General features: G+C 36.8%; 1 protein-coding gene across 1 annotated transcript; it reads right to left on the bottom strand.

Moving 5' to 3' along the window:
- Positions 1 to 7,181: 7,181 nt before the first annotated feature.
- On the bottom strand, positions 7,182 to 8,204 carry LOC137020067 (calcium homeostasis modulator protein 2-like). Its single transcript, XM_067385267.1, has 2 exons — positions 7,659 to 8,204; positions 7,182 to 7,565 (listed from the first exon to the last, which is right to left on the bottom strand). The coding sequence occupies exons 1-2, from the start codon at positions 8,202 to 8,204 to the stop codon at positions 7,182 to 7,184; spliced, it is 930 nt and encodes a 309-aa protein (XP_067241368.1).
- Between the last annotated feature and the right edge of the window lie 4,646 nt (positions 8,205 to 12,850).

Here is a 12,850-nt window from a genome sequence, read left to right as displayed (position 1 = left end):
ATAATTGGCAACATTTTCATAATAATATCAAATAATTAATAGGAATAATGATATATAATTTATATCGCTTATATCGCTTTTAACTTGTTGTGTCTCCCAAAATTAAGGATGTCTTATTTAAGAAAAGTAACCATAACAAATTGATGGTTATTCCTTGTGAGGTGCAAAATGCTATATTTTCTTTCTTACTTTGCAATCCAATGGTTGTTTTTCTTAAATGAGCCGGCCTCAATGACGTATACAACCTTCAAATGAGACCTCCGGAGGATGCAGCCTTCAAAATGAGTAGCCTGTACAAATGTGTAGTTCATGCAGAGGTTCGGATGTTTTGGTAATGGCATTTATTCATGCAAAATAAAAGGCTGATAACTTTCACTTTGTGATTAAGAAGACTGAGTGAATGTAAGTAATAGTTCTCCTGGATGAATGCCCCCTCAAGAGGGCTCCTTATCTGTTTCCAACACTGATAATAAATCAGCATATTAGAATGATTTCTGAAGGATCATGTGACACTGAAGACTGGAGTAATGACTGATTAAAATTCAGATTTGCATCACAGAAACAAATATTTTAAAGAATATTAAAGTGAAGCTAACTAACTAACTGCATAGGGATTATTTTTGCCCCAGGGTTACACCCCTTATTCTCTGAGGTTTATTTTAACCCTTTATTCAATACAGCTTATTGCGACTGTACTGGGGCGTTGGGCGGTATGTGAATGTGCTGTAGGGACTAGTTTACAGGGTTACACCCCTTATATTCTGGGGTTTATATTAACCCTTTATACAGTACAGCTTATTGCGACTGTACTGGGGCATTAGGACCCACTCAGGCCACAGGTTGATCAGACCCGCTCGCCTCTAACACCTCTTCCCGCAGCTACCCGTTCTACCAGGGAGGTCTCCCATCCAGATATAGACCGGGCTCAACCCTGCTTAGCTTCAGTGGGTGTGCAAGAGAAAGCTTCAGGTTGACCGCTGCAGGCACTCTCAAACATCTTTCCAACCGTAGACCAGTGGCGAGCGGTGATTTTTTTAACCGGGTATGCTGGGTGGTGCTTCGTGTAAAAAAATGTGACCGATTCAGTTACGTTGAATGGGTTTATAGTTAATAAGCGAGAAGCTCGCGTTCTCTCAGTGTTAGTTTACTCAGTTGCTTACTCATGACACATAGCAACACAACGAAGCGTATTTCTAATATGTTGGATATAATATGCATAACTTATGTCGACATCTCGTTATGTCGACATAATAACTCGTTATTTCAACATAATAACTCGTTATTTCGAGATATTAAGTCGTTATTTCAACATAATAACTCGTTATTTCAACATAAGTCGTTATTTCGAGATATTAAGTCGTTATTTCAACATAAGTCGTTATTTCGAGATATTAAGTCGTTATTTCAACATAAGTCGTTATTTCGACATAATATCTCGTTATTTCAACATTGTACCTCGTTATTATATATCAAGTTTAGGCTAATAAAAACCCAAGTTCAATCAATTTCAGTGGCGCAGCAGTAGTAACTCGGTTTATGGTTCTGACTTTCACCGTGATCGTCGCGGGTTCGAATCCGCCTAATGCCGAGCTCGCTCTTCTCTATTTTCCCATCACATATCACATCAGAAAGTCATTTATTTTCAATAAAAATAATAATAATGTTCAAAAAGTGGAAATAAACTGCCCAATAATATTATTGTTTGTTTAATAATATTTATTGGGTAGGGTTAGAGGAAGGTGTAGGGTGGGTTTTTACTCTGCCAGTAAGGCAGCATCCATTTTATACTTTTTTATAAATATAATCATTTACACTGCAAATAGCTGTAGATTTTATTTGCACTACGTGAAAATAATGATAAATTCTATTTACACTATTACAGTTTTTCTCAAATGCTAAAACACTAAACCCTATTGTCTGAACCAAATGCTCAGTTGCCTGAACCCACTGACTGAATCAATCACTCTTTTGGCAAAACCATAAGCACTTTTCACCTGTTTAGACACAACTTGCCAACACATTTTCATTGTGATGCACCCGTGCTGCATAATGGTGAGCACAGGTGACAAAAGTCAAACACAATTAAAGCACAGATGTCACCACTTGAACACAACAACTCAAAATTGATCACTCTCGTGGCTAATGATGTGAGAGAACATGTAAAGTAAGCCAGTTCAAAGAGCACTGGTTTGTGAGGCCCTACAATAGATATATTGTAGTATGTAAATGTTGACAGCAATTACTGTATGACATACTATATACTGTACCACAGTATAATGTAAGTAAATATATGTTTTAGTACATCACTGTACCAATATACTGTAGTATTGTAATGGCGGGTTGGTCTAACTGTTTATAGGCCTAATATTCCATGTATATTTTTTGTAACTCCACCCACTGAGCAAATTACGTCCAGAAGACGTCTTTTTGAGGTCTTGTCTCAGGTTGAAAAGACGTCCACTGAGGGGCCAGAATGAAAATTTTTATGAAGTCCTTTTTTGACGTCTTCTGGACATCCGATATAGACGAACAAGCAGAATCACCAAAGGAGAAAAATCCCTATTTTTAAGCCACCATCGTGGAGACGAGTGTTTGCTTTAGTTGGGCTCTTGTCCCTTGACTTATTATATTAAAATTTGTTTGGGCTGTTTTAACTGAGTCATAACAGCCAGATAAGCAAAGAAAAATGGTCATTATTTGACCTGAATCACTGAACTCAATTGGAGTCCAATCTCTGAGTTAGATTTGCGTTATAGATTACAGCAGCACTGTGATTCTACAGCAGAAGATCAGTTTTTACAATATGATTCACATGACTTCAGAAAAGGTGTGCTAAAAAAAAAAAAATTTCTCTTAGGCACACACAGACATCAAAAATCAGCCCGTGAATCTCAACAGTGGTGACCATCAAAAAGCATGTTGCAGTGCATTCTGGGAGCCACCAATCAAAATTCACCCATGGCTCCCAACATGCATTGCTTCATGAATAAATTATGAGCTGAATTGTCTTAGTAATTTTCTTTATTCTCAATATTTAAATTTTTCTGTTTTTATGTCAAATAATGATTAAGTGAAAACATAACCAACACCTGATCATTTCCCTTTGCTTGTCTGGCTGTTTTGACTCAGTTAAAACAGCCCAAACAAAAACAATTTTCAAGAAGGGTCAAGAGCCCAACTAAAGCAAATACTCATCTCCACGATGGTGGCTTAAAAATTGTGATTTTTTTTCTCCTTTGGTGATTCTGCTTGTTCGTCTATATCGGATGTCCAGAAGACATCAAAAAAAGACTTTCATTCTGGCCCCTCAGTGGACGTCTTTTCAACCTGAGACAAGACCTCAAAAAGACGTCTTTTCAGGACGTAATTTGCTCAGTGGGCATGTTCTCTTTTTGTAGAATTGAAAGACTGCCACATGGGGGTGGGAGGACAGGTATGATCTCAACACACAAAGAGACCCTAATTGTTGATATGGTCCGTGAGAACAATGCCATTAAACTGAGTGAAATTCAGCAGAAGATCATTGAGGACCATGTAAATTTTTTCTACGTAGTGTTTAGTGACTGTTCAGTAGTGTTTTTAATTTTGATTGACTCTGGGCACGATTTGACAACATAGTTCAGTTTTGAGCACAGATTGAACTGTTTTTAGGTGAAAGTTTGGTTTGGCAAGAAGAGTATGAGGTTTTGTGAATGTAGCTTGAAAATTGGGTTTTGTGTTCACAGTTTAGAGAAAAGGAGAGCAGCTTTCAAGAAATGTGTCTGTGACGATAGCAGCATTTTCTCTTTCGATATTAGCCACCAGAGGGCAGAATAAGACAGGAAATCAATTAAAGAAAGCATTATGTTGACCTATGAAGCTGGATGAAAGCGCAATACTGGCAATTAGCACAAAACTATGTAACCATGTAATTGCTAAATAAGTATAAATATTAGAAGTATGAATTAGTAGAAAAGAATGAATTAGTAGAATATCCAGTGTTATGAAAACTACATAGAATAAATGACTAGGGTATTTATGACAAACTTTTACGGTAATATGTAGCCTAGCATTTATGGGCTACATAAATTTAACCTCAATAAAGGTTAGCCTGGAATGAATGCAAATTCCCTTGATAAACCTCTGGGATTTTGGAGCACCAACTTGTAACTGTATGGTCAACATAATGCGTGCTTTAATTGTGATCCGCTCACAGCTTATCCTGCCCATGAAATCCCTCATAGGCTAGCAAACCAATGAGAACATGGGAAAAGGATGACGTTCCATAACAAAAGGGCAAGGTGCAAAAGCTGCTGTAGATCCGCTTACCCGGAAGTATCCGTAACTGGCAGATTTAAAGAAAATCACTGTTGTTTGGCAAAATAAATAAATTATGGACAGTTACATACGCATTACCATTTATCATGTAGGCTTTATGGTACACCTCAAACAAGGAATTTAATGGTAATTTATAGTGTTAATATTAATTGCTGAGTACACGAATAGTGTTACAGACACACTGCTCCAAGACTTGAGTGAAGATCCACTTGCAGCATTTATTTAGGACAATCCATAAGAGTAGTCAAAACAGGTTCATGGTCAAATACACACAGCACTCCAAACTAGACAGAATCCATGAACACAGGCAGAGAACATGAAACACTGGAACAAGACTACAGGTACTCAGAAATGCAGTGGTAACATTACTAAAGACTATGCACCAAACCAAATGAGAACACAGCTTAAATAGACAAAGACAAACAAGCTATTGAACCACAGGTGGAAACAATCAGGCATGATGAGAATGGGAAGAGAGTTATGGGAAATGTAGTTCATGTGAGAATGTCAATGAACAAGAGGCTGGTGATCGTGACATATACAGGTGCTGGTCAAATAATTAGAATATCGTGAAAAAGTTCATTTTTTTATTGTAAATTATTTTAAAAAATGAAACTTTCATATATTCTAGATTCCCTACATGTAAAATAAAACATTTCAAAAGTTTTTTTTTTTTTTTTAATTTTAATGATTAGTGCGTAAAGCTCATGACAGTCCAAAATCCAGTATCTCAAAATATAAGAGTATTTTCTAAGATTAATCAAAAAATGGATTTTCAAAACAGAAAAGTTAAAGTTCTTTAAAGTATGTTCATTTGTACGCTCAATACTTGGTCGGCAGCACATATTACAGCAAATGACTTGGTCCTAGCACAAATTACAGCATCAGTGAAGTGTGGCATGGAAGTGATCAGCCTGTGGCACTGCAGAGGCACTATTGAGCCTTCAGATCATCTGTATATTGTTGGATCGACTGTTTCTCATCTTTCTCTTGAAAATATCCCATAGATTCAGGGGTCAGTCATGTTGGCTGGCCAATGAAGCATAGCAATATCATGGTTAGCAAACCACTTGGAAGTGGTTTTTGCACTGTGGGCAGGTGCTAAAGTCCTTCTGGAAAAGGAAATCAGCATCTCCATAAAGCTTGTCAGCAGATGGAAGCATAAAGTGCTCCAAAATCTCCTGGAAGATGGCTGCATTGACTTTGCACTTGATAAAACACAATGGACCAACACCAGCAGACGTCATGGCCCCCCAAATCATTACTAACTTCAGAAACTTCACACTAGACTTCAAGCAGCTTGGATTCTGTGCCTCTCCAGTCTTCCTTCAGACTCTGGGACCATGATTTCAACATGAAATGCAAAATTTACTTTTATCTGAAAAGAGGACTTTCGACCACTGTTTACTGTCTAGTTCTTTTTCTCCTTAGCCCAGGTAAGATGCTTCTGACATTGTTCCTGTTTCAGAAGTGGCTTGATAGTCCTTTTCCTGAAGATGTCTGAGTGTGGTGACTCTTGATGCGCTGACTCCGGCTTCAATTGACTCATTGTGAAGCTCTCCCAAGTGTTTGAATTGGCTTTACTTGACAGTATTCTCAAGCTTGTGGTCATCCCTGTTGCTTGTGCACCTTTGCCTACCCAATTTCTTCCTTCTTGTCAACTTTGCATTTAGTATGCTTTGATACATCACTCTGTAAACAGCCACCACATTTAGTAATGACCATCTGTGACTTACTCTCTTTGTGGAGGAATGACCATCTGTGACTTACTCTCTTTGTGGAGGGTGTCAATGATTGTCTCCTGGACCATTGCCAAGTCAGCAGTCTTCCCCATTAGTGTGGTTTCACAGAACTAGAGATACCCGGAATTTATACTGTAGGGATGGTCATTTAATGAAACTCAAATGTAAATATTCTAATATTTTGAGATACTGGATTTTTGACTTTCATTAGCTGTATGCTCTAATCAATAATCATAATAATAATTTAAAAAAAAAAACTTTTGAAATGTTTTACTTTACATGTAGGGAATCTAGTATAAATGAAAGTTTCATTTTTTAAAAAATAATTTACAATAAAAAAATTACTTTTTCACAATATTCTAATTATATGACCAGCACCTGTAGCTTGGCTACGCATGCCACTGCCATAGACCCTCTTACGTAGCAAAAATATATGGGATTATACTGCAAAATATAATGTGATATATTACATAATAATATATGAGGAACTAGTGCTTATATTTTTCAATGTACTGCAATATATTTATTGACCATGTATGGCTATATATTGATACAATAAGACATGAAGACAAAATAGCATTATAGCCTATATAAAACTCATAAAGTTTTATCTTTATTGTGTATATATATTGCACATACATGTTCCCATATAAATGTGTGGGTTGTAGCACATTAGTAAAAAGCTGATTACTGAATCTTGATCCAACATCCATCATCACTACAGTTCTGAACAAGGGACATAATCCCTAGAGCATTGTCCAGCAATATATATTATTTCTTTCCTTGTTTGCCATTAAGTTTTTTAATGATTTTTACATTGCTATTATAATCATTTAGCTTTCTGCTTCCAACAAACAAAATAACACAATACTAGCACACTACGAATATTAAACTTTTTTTTTAATCTCTTAAAAACAATAATTTTGCATTAGAAATAAAGATAATTTTTGTTTTATAACTTTTGAATTCTGTTACGTGAAAAATTCTTTGCATTTTTAAAATGTTCTGTATGACACACATATTTCTTGGATGTTTCTTAATACCAAAGATATTACTTTTTAGGTGTGTAGTATTATTCATTCATTAGACACTAATTTGTCAAAAAATAAAATTGTCAAGTATTTAACAGTCATGCTCATTTGTGTACGTGGCCCATTTGTTCAAGCGACTGTACAGGGGTGTGTCATCGATTTCTCTGTACATGTAAACTCCAGTGACGCGGTTCCACTCCAGTCTGGGAATGACATTCTTGATTCCCTTGCAGTCTGCTAGAAGCTTCTTCTCCTGATTTTCCAGGGCCACAAAGCCAAAAAATCTCTTGACATTTTCAGCAGCACAGTATTTAGCGTGTACTTCAGCTGTACGCTGGAAAAGAGCTTGTTCGCTGGAACAGTACTGGGACCAGTACGCCTCCTGATGATTGCCAAGAGGAGAGAAGCAATTTTTCAGACAGAGAATGAGAAAGATGGAAAGTGAGATGATTCCCAATAGCAACCAGCCCAACAGCTAGATGAAGAAGAGAAAAAAAATGAGGTTGAACATATCAGAAGTGTTTATGCAATTAAGGACTATAACAACAATATAAAAAGTGATAAGTACCTGGGATTCATACTTTAACTGGCGTTCAACCTCTCCTGAGTAGTTCATAAATGGAGCAGGTACATCCTTGCATGGAAACCGGGCCATGATTTCTGGACCAGGTGTAGTTGAAGAGAAAATGTCCAAAGACGAAAGCTTCATGAACTCACTGAAAGCACAGACATACGCCTCCCCTCGCAGAAGGGAAATTACAGTCCAAGTGATGGGGGCAACAACTGCTCTGCCCACAATGGAGCCCAAAAGAGCAAAAGCGGCAGTCAGTGATAATTTCCGGCATTTTCTGGTGCGACACTCTGACACAACGTCCCAGGTATTTTGATTCAGCATGACCCCAATGACAAAGAAACCCAAGGCTGGTACACCAATAGCAGCCAGGCCATACAGGTAATTTTTTTTTGGTAAACATGGACAGTCAAAAGCTAAGATGTTGTATGCTGTCTGACTGACCACTGTTCCTAAACCTATGAGACCATTAAAGACCATAGCATCCTTACTCTTGAAGTAAAGTGCAATAAATTTGATGTATTCCGAGATAAGTATAGACATCTTATCTTGATATAAGAGTGTTTCTCTTTCTCAGTTTCTTTCCACTGATGGTGATTGTTTTGTCTGTTAACTAAACCTAAAACCCTGACAAAGACAGATAAAGAAGGCAAACAGAAAAAGCTTTATTATTCAGATTCTACCAAGAGAAATGTAGTTAGATATACATTCAATTTGTATAAAAGCAATTAATTGGGCAAAGTCTTAATGTGCCATTTAAATTGGTTATCAACTTAAAAAAATCGAATTATTTCTAAAATGAAGACTTACAGTCCATTGCCAGGAGGTACAAATGGTCTTGCTGAACATCCACACAGTTTTGAAATAACGTACAACCAAAAGCAGATTGTAAAAGATGCTTTTAAAACAACAACAACAAATCTCTATACGTAGCTCTTTTTGGTGTGGTAAAGAAGTGAGATCCTTCCCTTGCTCCGTCTGTTGTTTATATATGAATCACCAGAGCAATTACAATCTGGTTTCAGCCTTAATGGAACTAATGAGCATTTACTAAAATAGGATGGGCTAAAGTAATTGAGAAAGATCAGACACATTAAAAAAAACAAAACTGCCATCCAGTGTATTGTTCAAAAATACTCCTGAAACCCAGTAAAAATGGTTATGGCAGTGGTTACCTACACTCTAAACAAAAATGGTGCTATATAGCACCAAAAATGGTTCTTTGGCTTGTAATCATAGAGGAACCTTTTTAAGTGCTATATAGCACCTTTGTCATATGGTGCTATGTAGAAACACAAGAGGTGCCATATAGCACCAGCAGTGGTTCTTTTGCTCGTAATCATACACTCTAAACAAAAATGGTGCTATATAGCACCAAAAATGGTTCTTTGGCTTGTAATCATAGAGGAACCTTTTTAAGTGCTATATAGCACCTTTGTCATATGGTGCTATGTAGAACCACAAGAGGTGCCATATAGCACCAGCAGTGGTTCTTTTGCTCGTAATCATACACTCTAAACAAAAATGGTGCTATATAGCACCAAAAATTGTTCTTTGGCTTGTAATCATAGAGGAATCTTTTTAAGTGCTATATAGCACCTTTGTCATATGGTGCTCTGTAGAACCACAAGAGGTGCCATATAGCACCAGCAGTGGTTCTTTTGCTCGTAATCATACACTCTAAACAAAAATGGTGCTATATAGCACCAAAAATTGTTCTTTGGCTTGTAATCATAGAGGAATCTTTTTAAGTGCTATATAGCACCTTTGTCATATGGTGCTATGTAGAACCACAAGAGGTGCCATATAGCACCAGCAGTGGTTCTTTTGCTCGTAATCATACACTCTAAACAAAAATGGTGCTATATAGCACCAAAAATGGTTCTTTGGCTTGTAATCATAGGGGAACCTTTTTAAGTGCTATATAGCACCTATCTTTAAATGTGCTATATAGCACCTTTGTCACACTCTAAAAACTGCTGGGTTAAATATGGACAAAACCAAGGATTGGGTTGTTTTCACCCAGCCATTTTTTTCAACCAATTTTGGATTTATTTTTTTAGCCAGCAATATAGTAATATAGTAAAAGGCATGTTTTTGCCCACCCCCAAATAGGGGCAAATTTGTGGGGTATTTTAAGCTGAAACTTGACCAGACCAGAGACTTATATTACATCATGTGAAAGAGGGCATAATAGGTCCCTTTTAACCAAACCTGCTGGGTTTGTCCATATTTTACCCAGCTTAGGTTGTTTTTAACCCAGCATTTTTTAGAGTGATGGTGCTATGTAGAACCAGAAGAGGTGCCATATAGCACCAGCAGTGGTTCTCATTTAAAGAACTATACAGAGGCTTAACTGGTTCTTTGTATGGCAGTGGTGCTATCCCTGCTAGAAATGTTACGTTCCAAGAACATTCTCAGAACGTCCCCATTGGTGTTAAGGACGTTGTCTAGTAATGTTCTCAGTACGTTCAGACACAGTCACAATGTGGAGTTCTTTTAAGGTTTGGGGGACATTATTTAGTGGACCTTGACAGAACATTCAAGACGTTCTCTGAACATTTAGGGAACCATACTTTATTTGGAAATGTTCTCAGAACATCCCTGCTGCCTTTGTCAAAAAATTGAATTGAAAGTTAGAGCTAAATTGACTAACAAAAGTTGCTGTTCAAACAAAAACTGTTTTTTCTTAAAAGTCTTTTAACTGAGAACAGCACATACATGAGCTAATGTAACTACTGTATCACAGCATCAGCAACTACACAGTTACTGTCTTTACATAAAGCTACATGCAACAAAGCATCAGCGTTTCTGGATCATCACTGACTAAAGCATGGGCGCTACTCTTCAGCACAATGGTGACCTCACAAAACTCAGATCTCAGCACCTTATTACAAACCACTCTGACTTTGTTTCTTTCATTCAAATCTTCTTAATGAGGTGTTTATGTTTTATCAAAATTTTAAATGTCACCATTATAGAGGTAAGCGCTTGCTTTAGTTGGGCTGTTGACCCTTGGCTTTTTGACCTTATTTTTTCTCCAATTGTTGTAATTGTGTGTTTCTGAAGCACATTTGTTTTAAATAAAAAAAACTTGTGAGGGAAAATAAGTCTGATCCTATTGATTTGCTGGCTCTTTATTGATGAATATGTCACCATACGTTGGTCTTACTCACTGATCTGTAAATATATTTTCTTTTGTGCTGTTGCAGCCCTATGATAACACATATTATTGACATTTTGAAATTTTTTACTACACAGAAATTATTTAGACAACATCATAGATTCATACAGACATCAAGATTCTGCGTATGATCCTCAACAATGGTGACAAAATTTTCAGAATAACATTAACTCTGAGTATCACAAAACAAGCTACTAAAGTCACAAAAAAAAGATTTTTGTTTATTGTCACCATTGTTGAGGATTATATGCTGATTCATGATGTCTGTATGAGTCTATAAGACACCGCTTAAAACTCTGTATTATGCATTTAAAAAAATCTCATATAATAAACTAACCATCAATTAAAGCTAAACTATACAACACCCTCATAGTAAGACTCTGGTAATTATTGGTGAATCAGGGCACTCCATGATGAATATATCACCAGACTCAAAGCCAACTGACCAGACATTCACTTCCGTTTTTTTGCTATAACAAACATGCTTTGAAAACACAGTTAAAGCAAACAAAGAGAATCTGATACTAAAACGGAACAAATCAAGAGCCCATCTAAAGCAAATGCTCACCTCTATAACGGTGACTTCAAACTGTATTATTTTATATAAAAATGACGATGTTCTCGAGACCTTGTGCAACTTTGCCTTAAAGTTCTCTAAAAGTGATGAAAATTCTGAAATTTTACAGAACATTTTTATGGTTGCGCGAAGTTAACAGAACGTCCTATAGTAATAGTCCCCTAAACATTCTCAGAATGTCTTGAATGTTCCCTGAAGGTCCACCTTTTGAGAACTTTTAGGGAACGTTGCGCAAGGTCCTCAGAACGTTGCCTTCTACATGGGATATGGCACCTTAACCACAGCAAAGAACCGCTGAAGAACCGCTGAAGAACCATACAGGGACTTTACAGGTTCTTTATACGGTAGCGGTGCTATATAGCACCTTATCCACCCCAAAGAACCGCTGAAGAACCAATTTTGCATTGACTCCATTATATGTAACTCCCTTTACAGGTCTTGGAGCTAAATTAGGTGTGTTTAATTAAGGAGACATACAAAAATGGGAGCATCAAAGTACACAGAACTTTGAACAGAATTAAACTATACTACTATAATGTGAAACAGAAGCACAGAGTCTGCACAGCAAGTCCTGAAGTCATGCCATTGTTCCTTTAAAGAACGTGGTTTTGACCCTCATTGGGCCCACATTGTCCACAACAATATTCAGAGCCCACCCATCTCCCCTTTTTTAATTTACAGAAATTAGTAATGACCATCGATTCAAATACACAATTAATTATAATTAAACATTAAAATAATTTTTAGCCGTGAATTAAAAAAGAACTATCTAGATTTTTACTAGTTTTACCTTATTCTGAAGCTTATTTTGTCTAATTTAAAATCATTTTAAAGGGTTAGTTCACTCAAAAATGTCATAATTTCTGTCAGTAATTGCTCACCCTCATGTCGTTCCACACCTGTAAGACCTTCGCTCATCTTCAGAACGCAAATAAAGATTTTTTTTTATTTTTTTTATGAAATCCCAGAGGTTTTTTTTTATCACCCACAGACAGCAATTAAACCACCACTTTCAAGCTCCAGAAAGGTATTAAATGTATTAAATATTGGCAGAGGCTGTTCAAGTGAGCAGCATGACGCATATGTATGATGGTGACACGGGAGACGGCCAATAAGAGTCGGCACTCTGACTGGAAGCGCTGAACGTAACAATGTACGAGAATGACACAGAAGAAAATATATTCTTGAATAAAGTTGTTATTTTTGTTTTGTTTTTCATCAAAAAATACCTTAATTTGTGTTCTGCACGTCTTACGGTGTGGAACGACGTGAGGGTGAGTGATTAATGACAGAATTTTCATTTTTGGGTGAACTAACCCTTTAATTAGTCTTGAGTCCGTCTTGTAAATTTGCTGAGGCCACCTACCGGGTGGGCACCAGACCTCTGATTGAGAACCACTGCTTAAGATCAACAACGTTAATCTAAAA

This window comes from Chanodichthys erythropterus, chromosome 5 (genome assembly GCF_024489055.1).
Source record: "Chanodichthys erythropterus isolate Z2021 chromosome 5, ASM2448905v1, whole genome shotgun sequence".
In the NCBI taxonomy this organism is placed as follows: Eukaryota; Metazoa; Chordata; class Actinopteri; order Cypriniformes; family Xenocyprididae; genus Chanodichthys; species Chanodichthys erythropterus.
Note: the sequence above shows the minus strand (reverse complement) of the source record. Positions and strands in the feature narration are given on the sequence as shown.

Coding starts and splice junctions, on each gene's coding strand:
- LOC137020067 (XM_067385267.1), bottom strand. CDS start 8,204: ATGTCTATACTTATCTCGGAATACATCAAATTTATTGCACTTTACTTC. Junction 7,566..7,658: donor AGTTAAAGTATGAATCCCAG/GTACTTATCACT, acceptor TTCTTCATCTAG/CTGTTGGGCTGGTTGCTATT.